Genomic DNA, 16,152 nt, shown 5'->3' with positions numbered 1-16,152 from the left:
CGTTAAAAGTCATTATTTTGCAAGTTCTATGGTCGATACAATGACCTTGTCAGCAGATACAATGTATCATTAAGTCGAATGCTGACTGACGTTTTTCATACTAATTGTTAGGTCATTTTCACCCTAAATTGTCTATGGAGTTTTCCGGTTTCCGATCATGACAAGGACCACAAGACGGATGTGACCAATCAACAGGAGATGCTTACTCCTCCATGGCACCTGGTCCCATCTTTGATGTTTTAAAGGTTCTTGTTTACTCTGCTCCTGATTTGTATTGTTTGATTGGGCATTTTAACATGACTTCTGTTCGTTATCTCTATATTCCATCTTACATATTTATTGTCTTCTTCATTAAAACTTTTTTCCATAATGACCTTTTTTGCAAGCTATTTTTATATACTTCCAAACATCTACCTAAGAATTACTAAAATAAATTAAATATAATAAAAGTGCAATACTTTGAGGTTGTTTTTTTTAGTTTGCTATAAATCTAAACTCCATTGAATATATCGAAATACATCACTTTTCTATAAGATTCAAGTTCAATTTTTTTTTTTAAAAATTGTCTTCTTCAATAGGCAGATGGTAAAAAATATAGGTACTGAATGTTTGAGTCCCTACCTTATTAGTACATTTGGTAATGAACATATTGTAACAATGGACTAATTGGAATACATATATGGTTATACATGTATTTGAATTGACTGAACCTACCTTTTTGCTGGTATCGTTAATTTTTCTGATCATAATAGGGTGTCTTATTGCGTCCTCTATAAACACACAAAGTTCTAAATGTATATATGATTGTTACACATATTTAAACATTATTCCAATATGTGATGAAATGTAAAAGCCTGAGAATTGGGTACATCACCTCAAAAGTCTTGTTCATATTCCAAATTCCACGCACAAGATCAAAGCATTTTAATGCTAGAATTTTTGGGGAAAAAAGACTTGTTCGGTTTCTTAAACTGCATCAATATAAACATGTAAAATCCCTTAATTCAATAAATCAGTTTGAAACAATATCTTGTTACTGCTTGACGATAAAATTGTCCAAGATCTCCAATGATGTATAGTTAGAATAATCTACCTGTGTCTCGGGACAAGCCCTCACCTGGTCCGTAGGACAATATCATTTTAACGATAGAACGTTCTATCTAAATGATGTGCTACTGAGGAAATACATAAACCTTGTATAAAGTGTATCAAAGCTGACTCTGGAATTCAATCTAAAGTTGAGTGTACTGCCTCAGTGGTGGCCAAGATACTGTACAGAAAATCAACTGTGTAATATTTTAGCATCTACACACACTTGTAACTGGAAAGAAGAAAAATGTGACGGAACAGACCAGGATTCAAAACCCAGGTACTTGCATCACTAGTCAGGTGCTCTACCAACTGAGCTATCTGGCTACTACCAACTGAACCTGCCTACCGGGTAACTGCCACACACTCAATAACCTGCAATGTTGCTGAAATGCCACGTACTAATATGCAGTTTTATCAATTTACAAAATCTCATGTCCATACACATATACAGTGAAAGAATAATTTATATTTTGAATGGTTTTTTTTTTATTTTAGGTTTAGAACATATTTTTGAAAGAAAAAAAAAACAAATAAAAAACATCTAGCAACATACAAAACAGTTCCTCAATGTATTTAAAATTGTTTCATTCAGTTACTAAGACAACCTGAGAGTATTATTAAGCAAACAAAGATACTGTCCAACTGCTCTGCAATTTTATTTGCATGGTTCACCGCAGTCCAATATTTTTTTTTATGATAAGCCAAAAATCATGTCTATGTTGACATGGTCGAGGAGTGCACAGTAATTTAAGTTCTAAGGTTTAAGACACACAGCAAGCTTCCGATTGGCAGGACTTAAGCAAGCTCTTCTCCCTAAAATATAAAAATGGGCATCAGCCTAAAGAATCTTGCTAAAAATATGTATACTCTTTATAAAATTTAGCACAATAATGTATTACTTCATTTTATCAAATTTAAAAAAAATGAAAGATATGGATTCTGTCTTGTATATTTTTTTTTTGGTCTAGTCCATGACAATTTACTCAAAGACTGAGAATACAGAGAATTTACATATTATTATATATACATTACATTATGAGGATTTAATACAGCAAACATTGATTGTTCATTAGCAGGTATACATATTATCAATCTTGTGAAAACCATTACTTACACAAAACTTTCAAAGCCATGCCTTACAGATGCAATGAGGTGATCTGTCATAGTGGTACTCCAGCAGCATCCTGCATGCAGACTTTTTCATTAACTATGGTAGAATTTGAGTGTTCTTTTCTATACTTCTTCTTGTCAGGGAATATACTTTCCTGTAAGCAGTGTAAAGCTACATATGTACTTTACTGATCAGATTAAAAATGTTCTTTCTATACTTTTTTTTGATAATATAAATCATAATTTAAAACAGTTATGCAATCCTTTTCCCTAAAAGATCTAGTATGACTAATCTCAATGATATTTGTAATGGACACAGTCAAGTTTCATGTATACAGAGTTATACTTATGCCTTAGCCCTATCATGTGTGTGGGTTTTCTAAAATTCATTTGCAACTAGTTACAAAACTGTAGCTGTCTGGGAAATAACATTAGGACAAAAATCTCTATTGTGTCAATGTCCTCATTAATTAAATTAACAGAAACTGAAATGGATGTTTTTTTTTCATTTTATTTTGTTCAACTCTGCATTATTTTCATAAAAATAAAAGTGAAATTTTAGCGGGTTTTTTTGCATGACAGTAACAGAGTTCATGATAAAAGATAAAAGTTTTCAATATAAACAAGGTATTGAATATTACCGGAAGTAACGTTGAGGAACATTTTTGATGCGGCGTGACTAAAAGTGGAATAAAAACGATGTTCCGGCATAACTCGAAACGCGGCTATTGATATTTTTTTAGTCTATTTTTGATTGTTGAATATTTTCCTGACTGGTGATTAAATGCTTTCTTCTGTATATGCATCTTTTAGATACACGTAGTCCTTTCTAGATTTCTTTCGATGTTTGGAAGTCTTTGACGTGGTGTGTGCTGTTAAATATTAATCTCTCATCTTTTCTGACTGTTGTTGGTTCCATTAACTCTGTTTTATTATTTCATATGTGAGTTGATATCATCAGATAAAATTATCAGTCACTTCATAAAATTCAAAGTAATCATTTTTTTTACAATTCTCGAATGCTTCCTTGTTGGCTTCCTAGTTAATTTGTCATATAAATCATGAGTTAATGCACTGCCTTACCACACTCTGCTTAGATACACGTAGTCCTTTCTAGATTTCTTTCGATGTTTGGAAGTCTTTGACTTGGTGTGTGCTGTTAAATATTAATCTCTCTTCCTTTCTGACTGTTGTTGGTTCCATTAATTCTTTTTTATTATTTCATATGTGAGTTGATCTCATCAGATAAAATTATCAGTCACTTCATAAAATTCAAAGTGATCATTTTTTTTTTTACAATTCTCGAATGCTTCCTTGTTGGCTTCCTAGTTAATTTGTCATATAAATCATTAGTTAATGCACTGCCTTACCACACTCTGCTTAGATAACCGACAATGGTATAGTTTCTATAAAAACGGTTAAATTCACAAGCAATAAAAGAACTCTACCGTGTGGCTTATAAATCTTAATCACTACACAGGAAATTGAGAAGTAAGAAATGTTTGTCTATATCTCAAATACTGATTCTTTCATATGTGTTTTTCTGACTAACTATAAGTAATTTTTTTTTTGGTCTCGAATGGTTTATCCATCGATTAGTTGTTCATAACTCCCTCTGCAAACTAATAAAAATAATAAATAATCAATTATCTCAATTAAACTTCAAAGTAATAATCGATAAAGTTGTTAAAAATAATTATCACAGAACAAATATTTCACGCACAGAAAATTATTATCAAATGATAAAAGCAACGCATGTAGCATCATATCTGTCGGGGGATTATTGTTAATTAAGTGTCAGTGCATTGCCTTTGCAAATTATGAAATATTATTGACTATTCTAATTAATGGTGACTTCAACATTACCTCGAAAACTGTTTCGTTACCCCATATACCCATATCAATTTTAATAAGAAACCATGATTAGCTGTTGGCACATGTAAGTTTCGTCGGAGATTATGATTGAAAATAAAATATTTCTACTGAGTTTTCTGACAATCTACAAGGTTTACAGTCTTGATGTAATACATGGGGAAAGATATGTTGGTCCTGTAGTTTCAATTGTGAAGACGGTCGGTCAGAAGCAATGTATCAAAGAGTGTCAAACCAGAGCTACTCTGTGTAAAGGAATCAGTTATAAGAGGGAAGAACTACAGTGTGAAATAGTATCCTCTACTGAGGAAATAGAGCCTTTTACAGGATACTTAAGAATTAAAGCTGATCAAGTGAGTATTAAGAAACAACTTTTTTAAAAAAAAAAATTAACGAACGTAGACCAATGTAAAATAATTTCATTTTATGTTGTGTCATCAGACTTTGCTGACCAACTTTATCTGGCGTCCCTTTGTTAATTTTCAAAAAGAAATGTCTGAAATGTTTTGAGGTAAGAATTTCATGTTTTGCCGAAGAAAGAAAGAGAGAGAAAGATACTCTGCAGAGAATATATAAAGAGAGAGAGAGAGAGAGCATTTCTTGTCCTAAGATCTTGTGAGAAATGTATAGTCCACAAGATATTGACCTTCCTTTTTGTCTTGAATATTAATTTAGCGTATCTTATTAAGTACCATACCCATTAAACCTCTTGAAAAAAAAATATTTTCTGAACATTTATTATGAGAACTAAATAGTATTTTATATTATGTTTTTAAATAAAATTTCTTTTAGATAGTGAATGACAATGTGGAATGCGTATCGTGTTTGCCAAGTGAAAAATGTGTGATACTTTCAAGCGCAAAGACGTATTGTGTCAAAGGTATGTTTAGTTTTTAAATGAAGATTGCTTACCGATCTTCCACAAGCAGATAAGTGTGTCGTATTCAACGTAACACGTTAGATTAGCTTTATGAAAAATATCTTATACTTTTGTCGTCCAAATTTCAATAACTGTGGACAACGTTACTATACAGAACATTACATACCTTTGTATATGTAATACTAGTAATGACGTAAAAATCGAGTTTGGATTAAGTTACCAAAAACGTAGAGTGAGTGTGAGTCAATCCATGTTTACCTGAGTAGTGGGTAAAGTATCAGATTCTATATATATATATTTAATTCTTTTGCGGTGATTAGGTTTTTTTTTTCAACAAAACAACAGCACACTGTTACATCCTTCACGTAGATGTGGTTTTGGTTGGAATTAAAGAATGTCAGAATCTTTTTTTTTCGTCTTCTATCTGTGACGCTGCTATTAAATGTTATTTGACAGGGTCAAATTTAAAGCGAATGTTTTATCAGAGTATTTTAAGTTAATATCACAAAAACTTTTCAGTTGTTGTCAATGTGTATACTCTAAAAGTTAATTGTTATTAATTGAGAGAGATACTGGTGTAAAGATGAATAATGACCTCTGTTCAACAATTACCGGGGTCATTTTTTGACATTAAAAATGACTTGATAGCTGTAAAAATGTATTTTTTGTAGAAAAAGAACTTTAGAACCTTAAATACCCTTCAGTTATCCATTTGTGTAACCTATAAGAAATTGACCCACATTGAAAAATGACCCCCATCACAACAGAGTGATACAAAATTTTAAATATTTTATTGACGACAAGGTCTGGGTCTCAAAGTTTAATTTTCTTGCGTTTTTCTGACGAATACTGGACGCGCAATTAAAATGAAACATAAAAGCATAACATGTATTTAAATCTATTATACCTACATGCATTTGGATATTTTACTAAAGAAAGACACTTACGGAAAATTAACAACAAAAATTTATCATAAACGTGATGATGTCAACTTTTCTTTAGTCAACTCCCCTCATTTATGACATTATTCCATTATCACCTACAAATGGAGTTTCCCTAATAAAAGTTTCAAAACTATAGTAAAAACTTTAAAACTTTGATTTACTATGAAAGTTTACTCTAGAACTTTTTCTGAGATTTCAAAGCTTAAAATTTCATGAAGTCGACAACAGTAATGTTAAATCTGGAAATAACATGTGAATATACAAGTAATGGTTCTATTTGATATAAAAATTGTGCATGTATGAATTAGAGAACATAAAATAGAACAATCTGAAATCCATAGTAAAAATACTTTGATTAATATAAGAAAAACTTTGATTTACTTTAGTAAATTAAATTTGATACTATAGCTAACTATAGTAAACTATAATTAACTATAGTATTTTTTGTTAGAGTTAAGTCTCCGATTTGATTTGATGCGAAAGAGCATGTTCTACGTACAATTTCTAAGACGAAGCATAACAAGAATATCAACAGTCTCGTTTAAAGTCAACATTTCGCAAATTCTATGGTCGATTTAATGACCTTGTCAGCAAATACAATTTATCATTAAGTCGAATGTTGACTGATGTTTTTATACAAATTGTGAGGTCATTATTTTCACACTGAATTTTTTATACGGATTTTCCCGTTTGCCCGATCATGACAAGCAGCACACGGAGGGTGTGACCGATCGACAGGAAATGCTTACTCCTCTATGGCACCTGATCCCATGCACCACTGATGCTTTAAGATGTCAGTGCTTGCTCTGTCCCCTTATTTGTTTTGTTTTAATGGATACTTTTCGTTATCTCTATATTTCATTTACAAATTGCACGTTGAGACGAGATATGGATTACTAAATACTCAAGTTTTTTAATTATTTAATTATTTTTTTTTCATTGACTCGCTTCCTTTGCAGTTTCTGGGATTACATTGAAGTTTTAATTGCAGTTAAGTTAAAATTACTTGCATATTCAGCTTTTTTCGCCATAAGCAATGGCTAGTTAATTAATGCTTGTTTTTCGGTTAAATAAAAATGTACAAAAAGTATTTCAAAAATCACACAGTTCTTCTTATTCAAGTTTTACGATACTTTTGCTACGTGTATATGTCCGAAAATACATGTATGTACACTGTTGAAATCATTGACTAAAAATTGACGCAACTTCATTGACCCGTAGATAGACAGTATAAACAATTCTCCCTCTGGGAAATATAACATATGGGAAAATTGTTTTTTGTTTTGTTTTTTTTAAATCTTCTTAAAACAGTGATTCATATGCCAAGACAAAATGAAAGCATTTCCATACAGTCAAAATTGAAGTTGATTAATGTTCTCAATTAAGCATAAAAGACAGATCATCTTATATTATTCGAAAGATTAAATGAGACCAAAACATTATCTCTGCATCCTCATTTTACGTATACCTCAGGTGAGCATTTTGGTCAATGTACCTTTTTGATTGAAAATTCTTAATCATTTTAACCAAAAAGATAAACACAAGTTTATACCTAACAAACTTTATTTAAGCTTTGAAAGGGTCTGACCCATTATTCTAAGGGGTCATTTTTTCTTTACGTAGGGATTGCAGATTTTATGGGTGATGTCACTTTTTCTACAGGCAAAAGGTTCATTCTTCGACATTGAATAATGACCGAGTGTCATTTTCCGATATGGAAAAATAACCTGAGTCATTTTCGACGTTGCATTATGACCCCCGGACATTATTCTATGAGGGTTATTATTCGTCTTTACACCGTTCTTTTTTCTTTCCACTTTCAGATGAAAATAATCCTAAAGATTGTACAGCGATCAAAAACAATCTATCGTCATCTCCGAGTGGATTGTATAGAATTAGTATTCCAATGCTAGGTCACGTGACTGCCTTTTGTGAAATGGAGGCTGACGGCGGAGGCTGGACAGTAACTATTTGTTTAATTTCTAATTAATAAATTAATTACTCCAACATGTAAATAAGGGAAGAATATTATGCAAAACAGTTTGTGGTAAATTCTAATTATCAATCCATTTGATTCTTTTGCTATAAATAAATAATAAATGAATAATGTAAGGTATCGGTTACAAAGTTAATGGAGAAATTCATAACATGACTATTTTGCTTGTTGTGGTAAACGTTTTTGAATTTAAAATTACTTTAATTGTATTCAACTACGATCTACTCGTTTTAGACGTGTGTTGATTATATATATCGATTGATTTTAAAGATTTATACCCAACTACCAGCCAAAATTTTACGTTACTATGTATATGGGTCTTGAATTATTCCTTGGTTTTCAGTTTCAAGGCTTTCCCTCTCTGTCCCTTGTGGTTTTGTAGCCATTGCTATTAAAACAGCCGTTTGACGATAAAAACAGGTGTTTAACATTCAAGGATTCAAGGAAAGCGAAGTAATTAAAATAATTGAACGCATGATTAACTTGTAATTACTAAATAACTGTGTAATTTATATCCACCGGTTGTCCGGACTCATAGTTCCAAGTAAACAAAACAAAATGTTGGATTGAAAACTATTTCACCGTTTTTTTTTTAATTTACTGTTTATTGATAACCTAAATATGGCGAATATTTACACGGCAGTTATTTTACCCCAAATACAGTTTTGTTGATAAAAATTGCAAAATAAGTGCATAGCATAATATAAAAAGAAATATATTTGCAAACGAATTTATTCGTAAACTGTCACTTTTCTAATGCTTAAGACTGTTTTGACTACATACTGTAAGGTTTTTCAACGTCGACTGGACGGATCTGAGGATTTCTACAGAACGTGGTCGGAATACAAAGACGGATTTGGAAACTTGACAGCTGAATTCTGGTTTGGTAGGTTATTACTCATTAACAATTAATTTATTTTGAAAATAACATTCGCTTAAAACATTTGATCTTCGAAAACGTGAAGAGTAGGATCCCCCTATCCTTATTTCTATTATGGCATTAACAAAGAAGTAATGTTTTATTCAATGCTTATATTTCAAAACAATTTTGTTTTGTGTTCGAAACAATTATGCTATAATTAACTTAACTTTTTGTCTTTGAAAAAGTTTAGACTAATAGACTTTGCATTCTTGTAGGATCATTAAAAATCCTTTTCCTATTTACGGAATGTCGTCCAATTGATTTATGTTATTTGCATCAATATTTAATATACTAATTATGTCAAGAATAATTGAATTAAAGCGAATAAATTTACATAACAATTATTCAGTTTAACATGATATGTAAATGCAATTTTAAGGACATGGTATTAGAAGAAATTATGTATACTCTTACATAATAATTTGCTAATATATGCAAATGAACGAGAATACGATTATTTTGTTTGCTTAAAAAAGTTGCTTTTGGGTCTGTATTTTGTACCCTTTTCACAGACTTGTTTTGATTATAGATTTTTTTGAACGATCACTGATCGTTATTTTCTTCACTTCTTTCATTTCACCTATTTCAAAACTACTGTACACCAACAATTATTCGAGACAACTTTTATTCACAATTCGTCAGTTTCAGTTTCATCTGCAGCTATTAATTTTCGCATTTGAGGAAATTTTCTGTAAAAAAAAAAAATAACAATGAAATAAACGGTTCGCAGCGAGAAGTATTCGCGACTTAAAAAAAGGTCGAGCAACTCGCAGATATTTCTTTCATGCGAATAGAAGTTGGTTAGTCCCCCACGTTGAGACTTGGTCCAATCCTCATTCACCGTTCACGGTAGCTCAATCGGTAGGGCGCTCGCTTCATGATCGGAAGGTCGTGAGTTCGAATCTCGGGCGCGACTGACCAAAGTCGATAAAAAATGTATAGCAACTGTTCCTTCGCCATGCGCTTGGCACTTTGAAGTGAAAGTTGCGGGTCCTTCGGATGAGACCTTAAAAACCGAGGAGTTGGCACGATAAAGATCCCTCACTGCTCAATGGCCCTGAATGCCGAGTAAAGGTCAAAAATTTGAAGCCCTTCACCGGTATGTGGTGTCGTCTCTATATGAGTGAAAAATTCTCGAATGGGACGTAAAACAACATACAACCAACCAACCAATCCTCATTCTAGAATTACTAAGTAAGGATTGATCATTATCCAGCGAGATTTTATCGCACTGCGGGCATGGGTGTCCTTCGGATGAGACCTGATAAACCAAGTTTATGTGTCGCAGTAGATCTTGACAAGGAAAGATCATTAATGCTCAATTGATAAACTTGGAGCTTCCACGTGCATGGGATACTTACCCCTCCATGGTACCTGATCGCACCATGCTTTAAGAGGTCCTTAATTGCTTTGTCCCACACTTGTATTGTTTCAATGGACTTTTAAGTTTGATTACTGTTCGTTGTCTTCATATTTCATGCAAATTGTGGCGTTCCAACATGATTGAGTGATTTTTTTTTCTAAGTAAGCGATTCTGTGCATCTGGAATCCCTTTTTGTTTTCTTTGTTTTCAATTTTATGCTTTTTATTTATGAAGAGAACAACGCGAGATTCCAGACGAACAGAAACGCTTACTTGTTTGCGAAATTAGCGAGAAGTAAAGTTTCAAAAAGTTTATCACCACACAATCTGACTAAAAGCTAGTCTCTGTGCTTGTTTAGAGGAGAATTTTTGTTACTTTTGCAGAATTTTACGATATTTTCATCTATAATTGATTTAATTAAGGTAACGAGAAGCTCTATCTCTTATTGAGTCAAGGAACATACGAGCTACGGATGGACATGAGTGACTTCAACAATCAGAAACGATATGTTAAATACAGCAGTATATCCCTGGGAAACGAGGCTTCCAAGTATAAGATTTCCCTATATGGATTCTCAGGGGACGTCGGTTAGTTATCTTGTAGGGAAAGATTTTCCAATTTTTCTTTAAATCCCTAAAAAACTAAAATTGATGTTTCCAAAAAATCTTTAAAGGTTATTCGAAGATACTGTTTCTTTTATCTTTGTTATTCTTCAATGTATCTCTTTAAATTATTGATTGGTTGATAGATTGATTATTGCTTTTTAAAGGTGACTGTTTCACCTCAACAAACCAACCAATACAAAACATGAAATTCACGACGAAGGATCAAGACAATGATGTTGATGGAACTAACTGTGCGATTAGATTCCGGTCAGGATGGTGGCACAACAAATGCCACTGTGCTAACCCTAACGGTCTGTACTTAGCTGGAGACACCACCATATTTGCTCAAGGAATAACCTATCATCCCTGGTTAACGCATTATTATTCACTAAAGACAATCCGACTAATGGTTAGAAGAACTATATAAGTTCTTTCACTCTAAGGACAGACCTGAAGAGGGAAACAGGCGTTACTTTAAGCGGAAATGATCGACATTTGTTATTTTTTAAAATTCAATTAACTGCCTGAAAATGGCAAAAATGGAGTGAAATGTAAAATAAATGGATTGTGACGAGTACTTGATCACTCTTCCACGAAATGAATGTTACAGGCTCGTAAGATCGTTGCATTTTATTGTCATTTCGACAGACTTTATTTGTGAATCATTTGTATAAATTTTTCTGGTGTTTGATAACACCTACAAAATGAAAGGGTTTTCAACAAACTTGTTTTAGAGCCATATTTAAGACATTATAAAATATTATATTCTTTTTATTTCAACACACGCAATTTTTATTCTTAAAACAATCTTAATGATAATATATAATTTCATTCTTTAGATCATCTGTTAAATTAGTCTAACAACTGGAGTGATTAAACATTAATTGATGTGAAATGTCTAATATTTTAGTATTGCTATTTTTTTTTTTTTTTTTTTTTTTTTTTTTTTTTTTTTTGCTAAAATATTCACCTATAGACAACTTGTGATGTCATTGAACTTTGTATTAATATCAACATAAAATATTAAGATAACGAACAGTTATCAGGCTTAAAAGTTCATTGAAACAATAAAACAGATTTAGAGCATAGCAAAATAAAGAAGATGTTTGATCACGTGCCATTGATGATTAAGCATCTCTGTCGACCGGTCACACTCTCTGTGTGCTCCTTGTTATGATCGGGCAAAATCAGTTCCACAATTTTCACAACAGTCACAATTCAGTGTGAAAACATAAGTTAAAACTCGACTTAATGATAGGTTGTATTTTCTGATAAGGTCATTATAGCCACCATAGAGTCTGCGAATTTTTTACTTTGAACGAGGTTGCTACCTGCTTTGTCAGCTGGGACCAGAACACATTGATCGTGTAATCATTTTTTTTACTTCTAAATTATTGAGGACAGAAGGAAAGATGGTTTTCATGTTGCCCGACAGCTGCATAATGCCTATCTGAAACTTCTAATAAAGTGTCGTTGTCTTCTTTTTCATGTCTGGCCCATTGCCTGACGTAATCTTCCACAGAGGTCATAATATTTTTGAAATTATGTCGCCAGTCGAAAGATCGGGGTTCCTAAATTTTGGCCCTTTTAAAATAAATGATTTAAAGTCCTCATGATTCTCATTATTAACTGTCAATGTCTCAGATATGACGGTGTGCCGTGGAAGAAATGTAGTATATGGCTTCGGGCAATGTTGAATAAAAATGAAATTTTCCTTTTCATTGATGAAATTAAGAGAAATGGATGGTCATGGCCATTTTCAGACTATTATAAACTTTTTGAAACAAAAAGCTCTAAATATGATACTTTTTAAAAATTTTATTATATATGTGGGGGTTTTTTTCATAAAATAATACTCAATGGCTAGAAGAAATCATATTTCATATATCTAGGTGGATTTGTATGGTAAACTTTGTTGACCATGCACAGACTAAGCCTCTTTAAATAAACAAATGATACTATTTACAGTTACATGTATTTTTGAAGTTGCATTGAAAGAGTTTGGTAATAAATTTAACTCCTCAAGGTCATCTTTTTCTTGACTAATCATTATCAAAGAAAAGTGCATCATCGTCAGAGGCAATTTTTTTATAAAAACATATTAAGGTAATGTAACATCACCTTCTCTATTTTATACGTTTCTGAAGTCATTCTTCAAGCAAATTTTATAAGATTATTTGATAAATGTGAAGATAACGAACAGTGATTAATCTACCAAAAATCTACAAACAAGACAAGTCGTTGAAAAGGCATAAAATACGGAGTCATGGAAATTCCAGAGTTGGGATCAGGTGCCTAAGCAGTAAGGAGAGTAAGCATCCCCTTTAATGAATTGAATTTATGAATTGAAGATCAGTAAAAAGTCGTTCTATACAGGACAAATATGAAATCACTCAGTGTTAAAATTAATGATGAGTTCGCCCGACAGGAAATACAATTATTATTGGTGAATCTGTATTTATATATCCCGAAATATTCATACAAATAATTGTATACCAAATCAATCAAAACTTTTAATAAAAACACATATTTTTCAACCTCAAATTACTTTTTAATTTTAAAATGTTTCTAAAACATTCAACAGCAAATTTATTTTATTCTCAGATGTTCTTTCAGTTCATTTTGCCCTGTACAATGTGACCGGAAATTTGTTTGCCTCAATTTAAGAATTTTTTTTTCATTCTTGAAGGCTGCATGATGTATAAAAACCTTTTTGTTCACATACAAAAAGCTTAGCAATTGTATCCTAGGTTTGTCGTTTTAATTATAAATATATAAAGTACCTGGTAAATGTGATTGGAATCGATCGCTTTTATTTACGAAAATTTAGTCATACATCAAACAAACTAAAGAAAGAATTTAATTTTTCGTACCTAATTTCAAAGCATTAAAAATGATAATTTAATTCAGTCTTTCTGTCTAAATTATGCTTAAAGTTAACTTCACAAAAGACTGACCTTCAAAGTGATCTCAACAGGATATGTACACACGTATATGTAATTATTTTTTGATTATTGAAAAAAACAGATGACCTTAAAATAATTGATAATTATTAAAGGATTCTAGATGAACTCATTAAAAAAGATCTTTGTGGGATCCAGTGAACAAAATTCAACTGCAGCTTGCGTTTAATTGGATTTGTGAGGATATTGAATACATACTCCTATATTGATATTTCAATTTCATAACCTGAAAATCTATCCCTTCCTATCGGTGAAAGTGCCTTTCATTACGCCATATTATGTTGCAGTTAATATATGTATGTAAAACAATGCCTCTTGTATATTTATTACCTTTTATTTTGAACAAAGAATATGTTGCTAAAAATAAGTTCTATACCTCTTTGCTGCTCAGATGTTAAACAGGATGCCCATGGGCCAGAACGCTCACCTTAGTAACTATTGCCCTTCTGTTCTTTATCAGCAGTTCCTAACTATATATTCCAACGTAAAATTAAGATAACATATTGTGGTCCAATCCTACCCCCAAGTGTCATGATTTGAACAGACCTGAATCTACACTACCTGAGGATTAAAATAAGAACTAATCTTGGCTTTACTGTTTATTTTAACGATGTTTTCCATATATTCTAATGTAAAATTTTGATTGCCCATTGTGGCCCCATCCTACCCTCTGTGGATAATGATTTGATTAGAATCTACATTACCTTAAAATGCTACCATATGAATATAAATAATATTAGCTTTGCTGTTCTTGAGAAGAAGACTTTAAAAAAAATTATGTATTCCTATGTAAAACATTGATAACAATAGTGGCGCCATCCTAACCCCGGGTTTATGTTTTGAATAAAATAGAATCTGCATAGCATGAGGATGCTACCATATGTATCAATATATCTAATCATGGCTTTATTGTTCTTGAGAACAAAAGTTTATAACATTTGTCTCATACATTCTAAATCTTTGATCGACCATTCTGGCCCAATCCTACTCCCGGGGTCATGATGTGAAAGAATTTGAATTTACACTACCTGAGGATGTTTCCATATCAATATGATCTATGATGGCTTTGTTGTTCTTCAGAGGAAAATTTTTAAATATTTTTTCCTGTTTATTCCAAATGTAAACCTTCTACACTACATGTAAAAGCTTCTGTATGAATAAAGCTTATGGTTTTGATATTCTTCAGCTGAAAAAATTTGAATTCCTTTCCCTCACATCTACATTTAAACTTTTTCAGTTTTTTTTTCAAAACTATTTATTTTATGGCAAACATGTTAACTGCTTTCATTGCTAGTTCTCTAATCAACGCTTTCATTAGAAGATGTTTTCCAAGTTCTCAAAGTAATTATTTTGATATATTTCATACTCTGAAGTGTAAAAATTATATGAATTCTAGTTTGGTAATATTAAACATATACCAAAGGTTTTTCGTTTATCTTTGAAAATATAAAACTAGAACTGAAAGTTTAACTTCGTGGACAAAAATAAATAGGTCCTTTTAGACTTGCGATGTAATAGAAACTCATTATCTTTTAAGCATGTATAAAAAAAAATCAAAACATTTCCTTTCCATTTTTTCAATAACTCTTAATATTATCGAGCTTTAACTTCTTTCAGATCTCATCTGATCGATTTGAAGTCTATAGCTAGCAATTTGTACAAAAAAGCAAAAAAAAAAAAAAAAAAAAAAAAAAAAAAAAAAAAAAAAAACCATAAATGTTGGACTAAATATTTATATTATATAATAGTTGTATTTCATTTAGCTCCCGATTAATATAAAATCACCAAAAGATTTTTGAACTGCTCTCCGAAGAGTCTTATTGGGTGTTTGTCCTCGCTCTCGGGAGGTTTGAAATGATATTGCAATGGCCCTTGCTCTCACATTAATTAATTATTTTGATAAGTGACGTCCTCAGAGACTGTTCGTATTGCTAAAGGTATGGAGAAATGTAACAGATTCTTTTATTTTGAGACCAGCATCATTTTTGTCTGCTCTTCGCCAGACAGCAAAAAGATTTATTAAGGAGAAATGTCAAGTTGTGTACCACCCGTAATTTACATATAATGGATCGAAGGAGAACCTTAATTTTACCTTTTGCTCTGTTTCTTGCAAGAATTATTCATACATATGGGAATGGGAACATAGAAAGTGTCCTTCGAAAGGTTATTTTTAACAAATACGATCGGTTAAGTACGCCTGTACTTAATATCACTACTGATAAAGTTCCACTTAAAGCCGAACTTTCCCTTCGTAGTATCGAAAACATTGACGAAAAATCACAAACGTTTTCTTCAGTCGTTGACAAGATTTACTGGTGGGAGGATGCCTTCCTCAAATGGAATAGAACTGAATATCCGATTAATGTTCTACGCGTTCCAGCAGAGAAAATATGGGTCCCAATTAT

General features: G+C 31.8%; 1 protein-coding gene across 1 annotated transcript in view; it reads left to right on the top strand.

Moving 5' to 3' along the window:
* The first annotated feature begins 4,160 nt into the window (after window positions 1–4,160).
* The window catches only part of LOC133180318 (fibrinogen-like protein 1), a 43,179-nt gene continuing 31,187 nt past the window's right edge, over window positions 4,161–16,152 (top strand). The window contains exons 1-4 of the mRNA XM_061314865.1: window positions 4,161–4,427; window positions 8,684–8,780; window positions 10,602–10,766; window positions 10,949–11,123. Of these exons, the coding sequence (XP_061170849.1) occupies window positions 4,161–4,427; window positions 8,684–8,780; window positions 10,602–10,766; window positions 10,949–11,123 (704 nt within the window). The remainder of the gene's footprint in view (window positions 4,428–8,683; window positions 8,781–10,601; window positions 10,767–10,948; window positions 11,124–16,152) is intronic.

The sequence above is a fragment of the Saccostrea echinata genome, unplaced genomic scaffold, assembly GCF_033153115.1.
Source record: "Saccostrea echinata isolate AGI-Se365-2 ecotype Australia unplaced genomic scaffold, CSIRO_AGI_Sech_v1 ptg000006l, whole genome shotgun sequence".
Lineage (NCBI taxonomy): Eukaryota > Metazoa > Mollusca > Bivalvia > Ostreida > Ostreidae > Saccostrea > Saccostrea echinata.
This window is presented reverse-complemented; position numbering and strand designations above follow the sequence as displayed.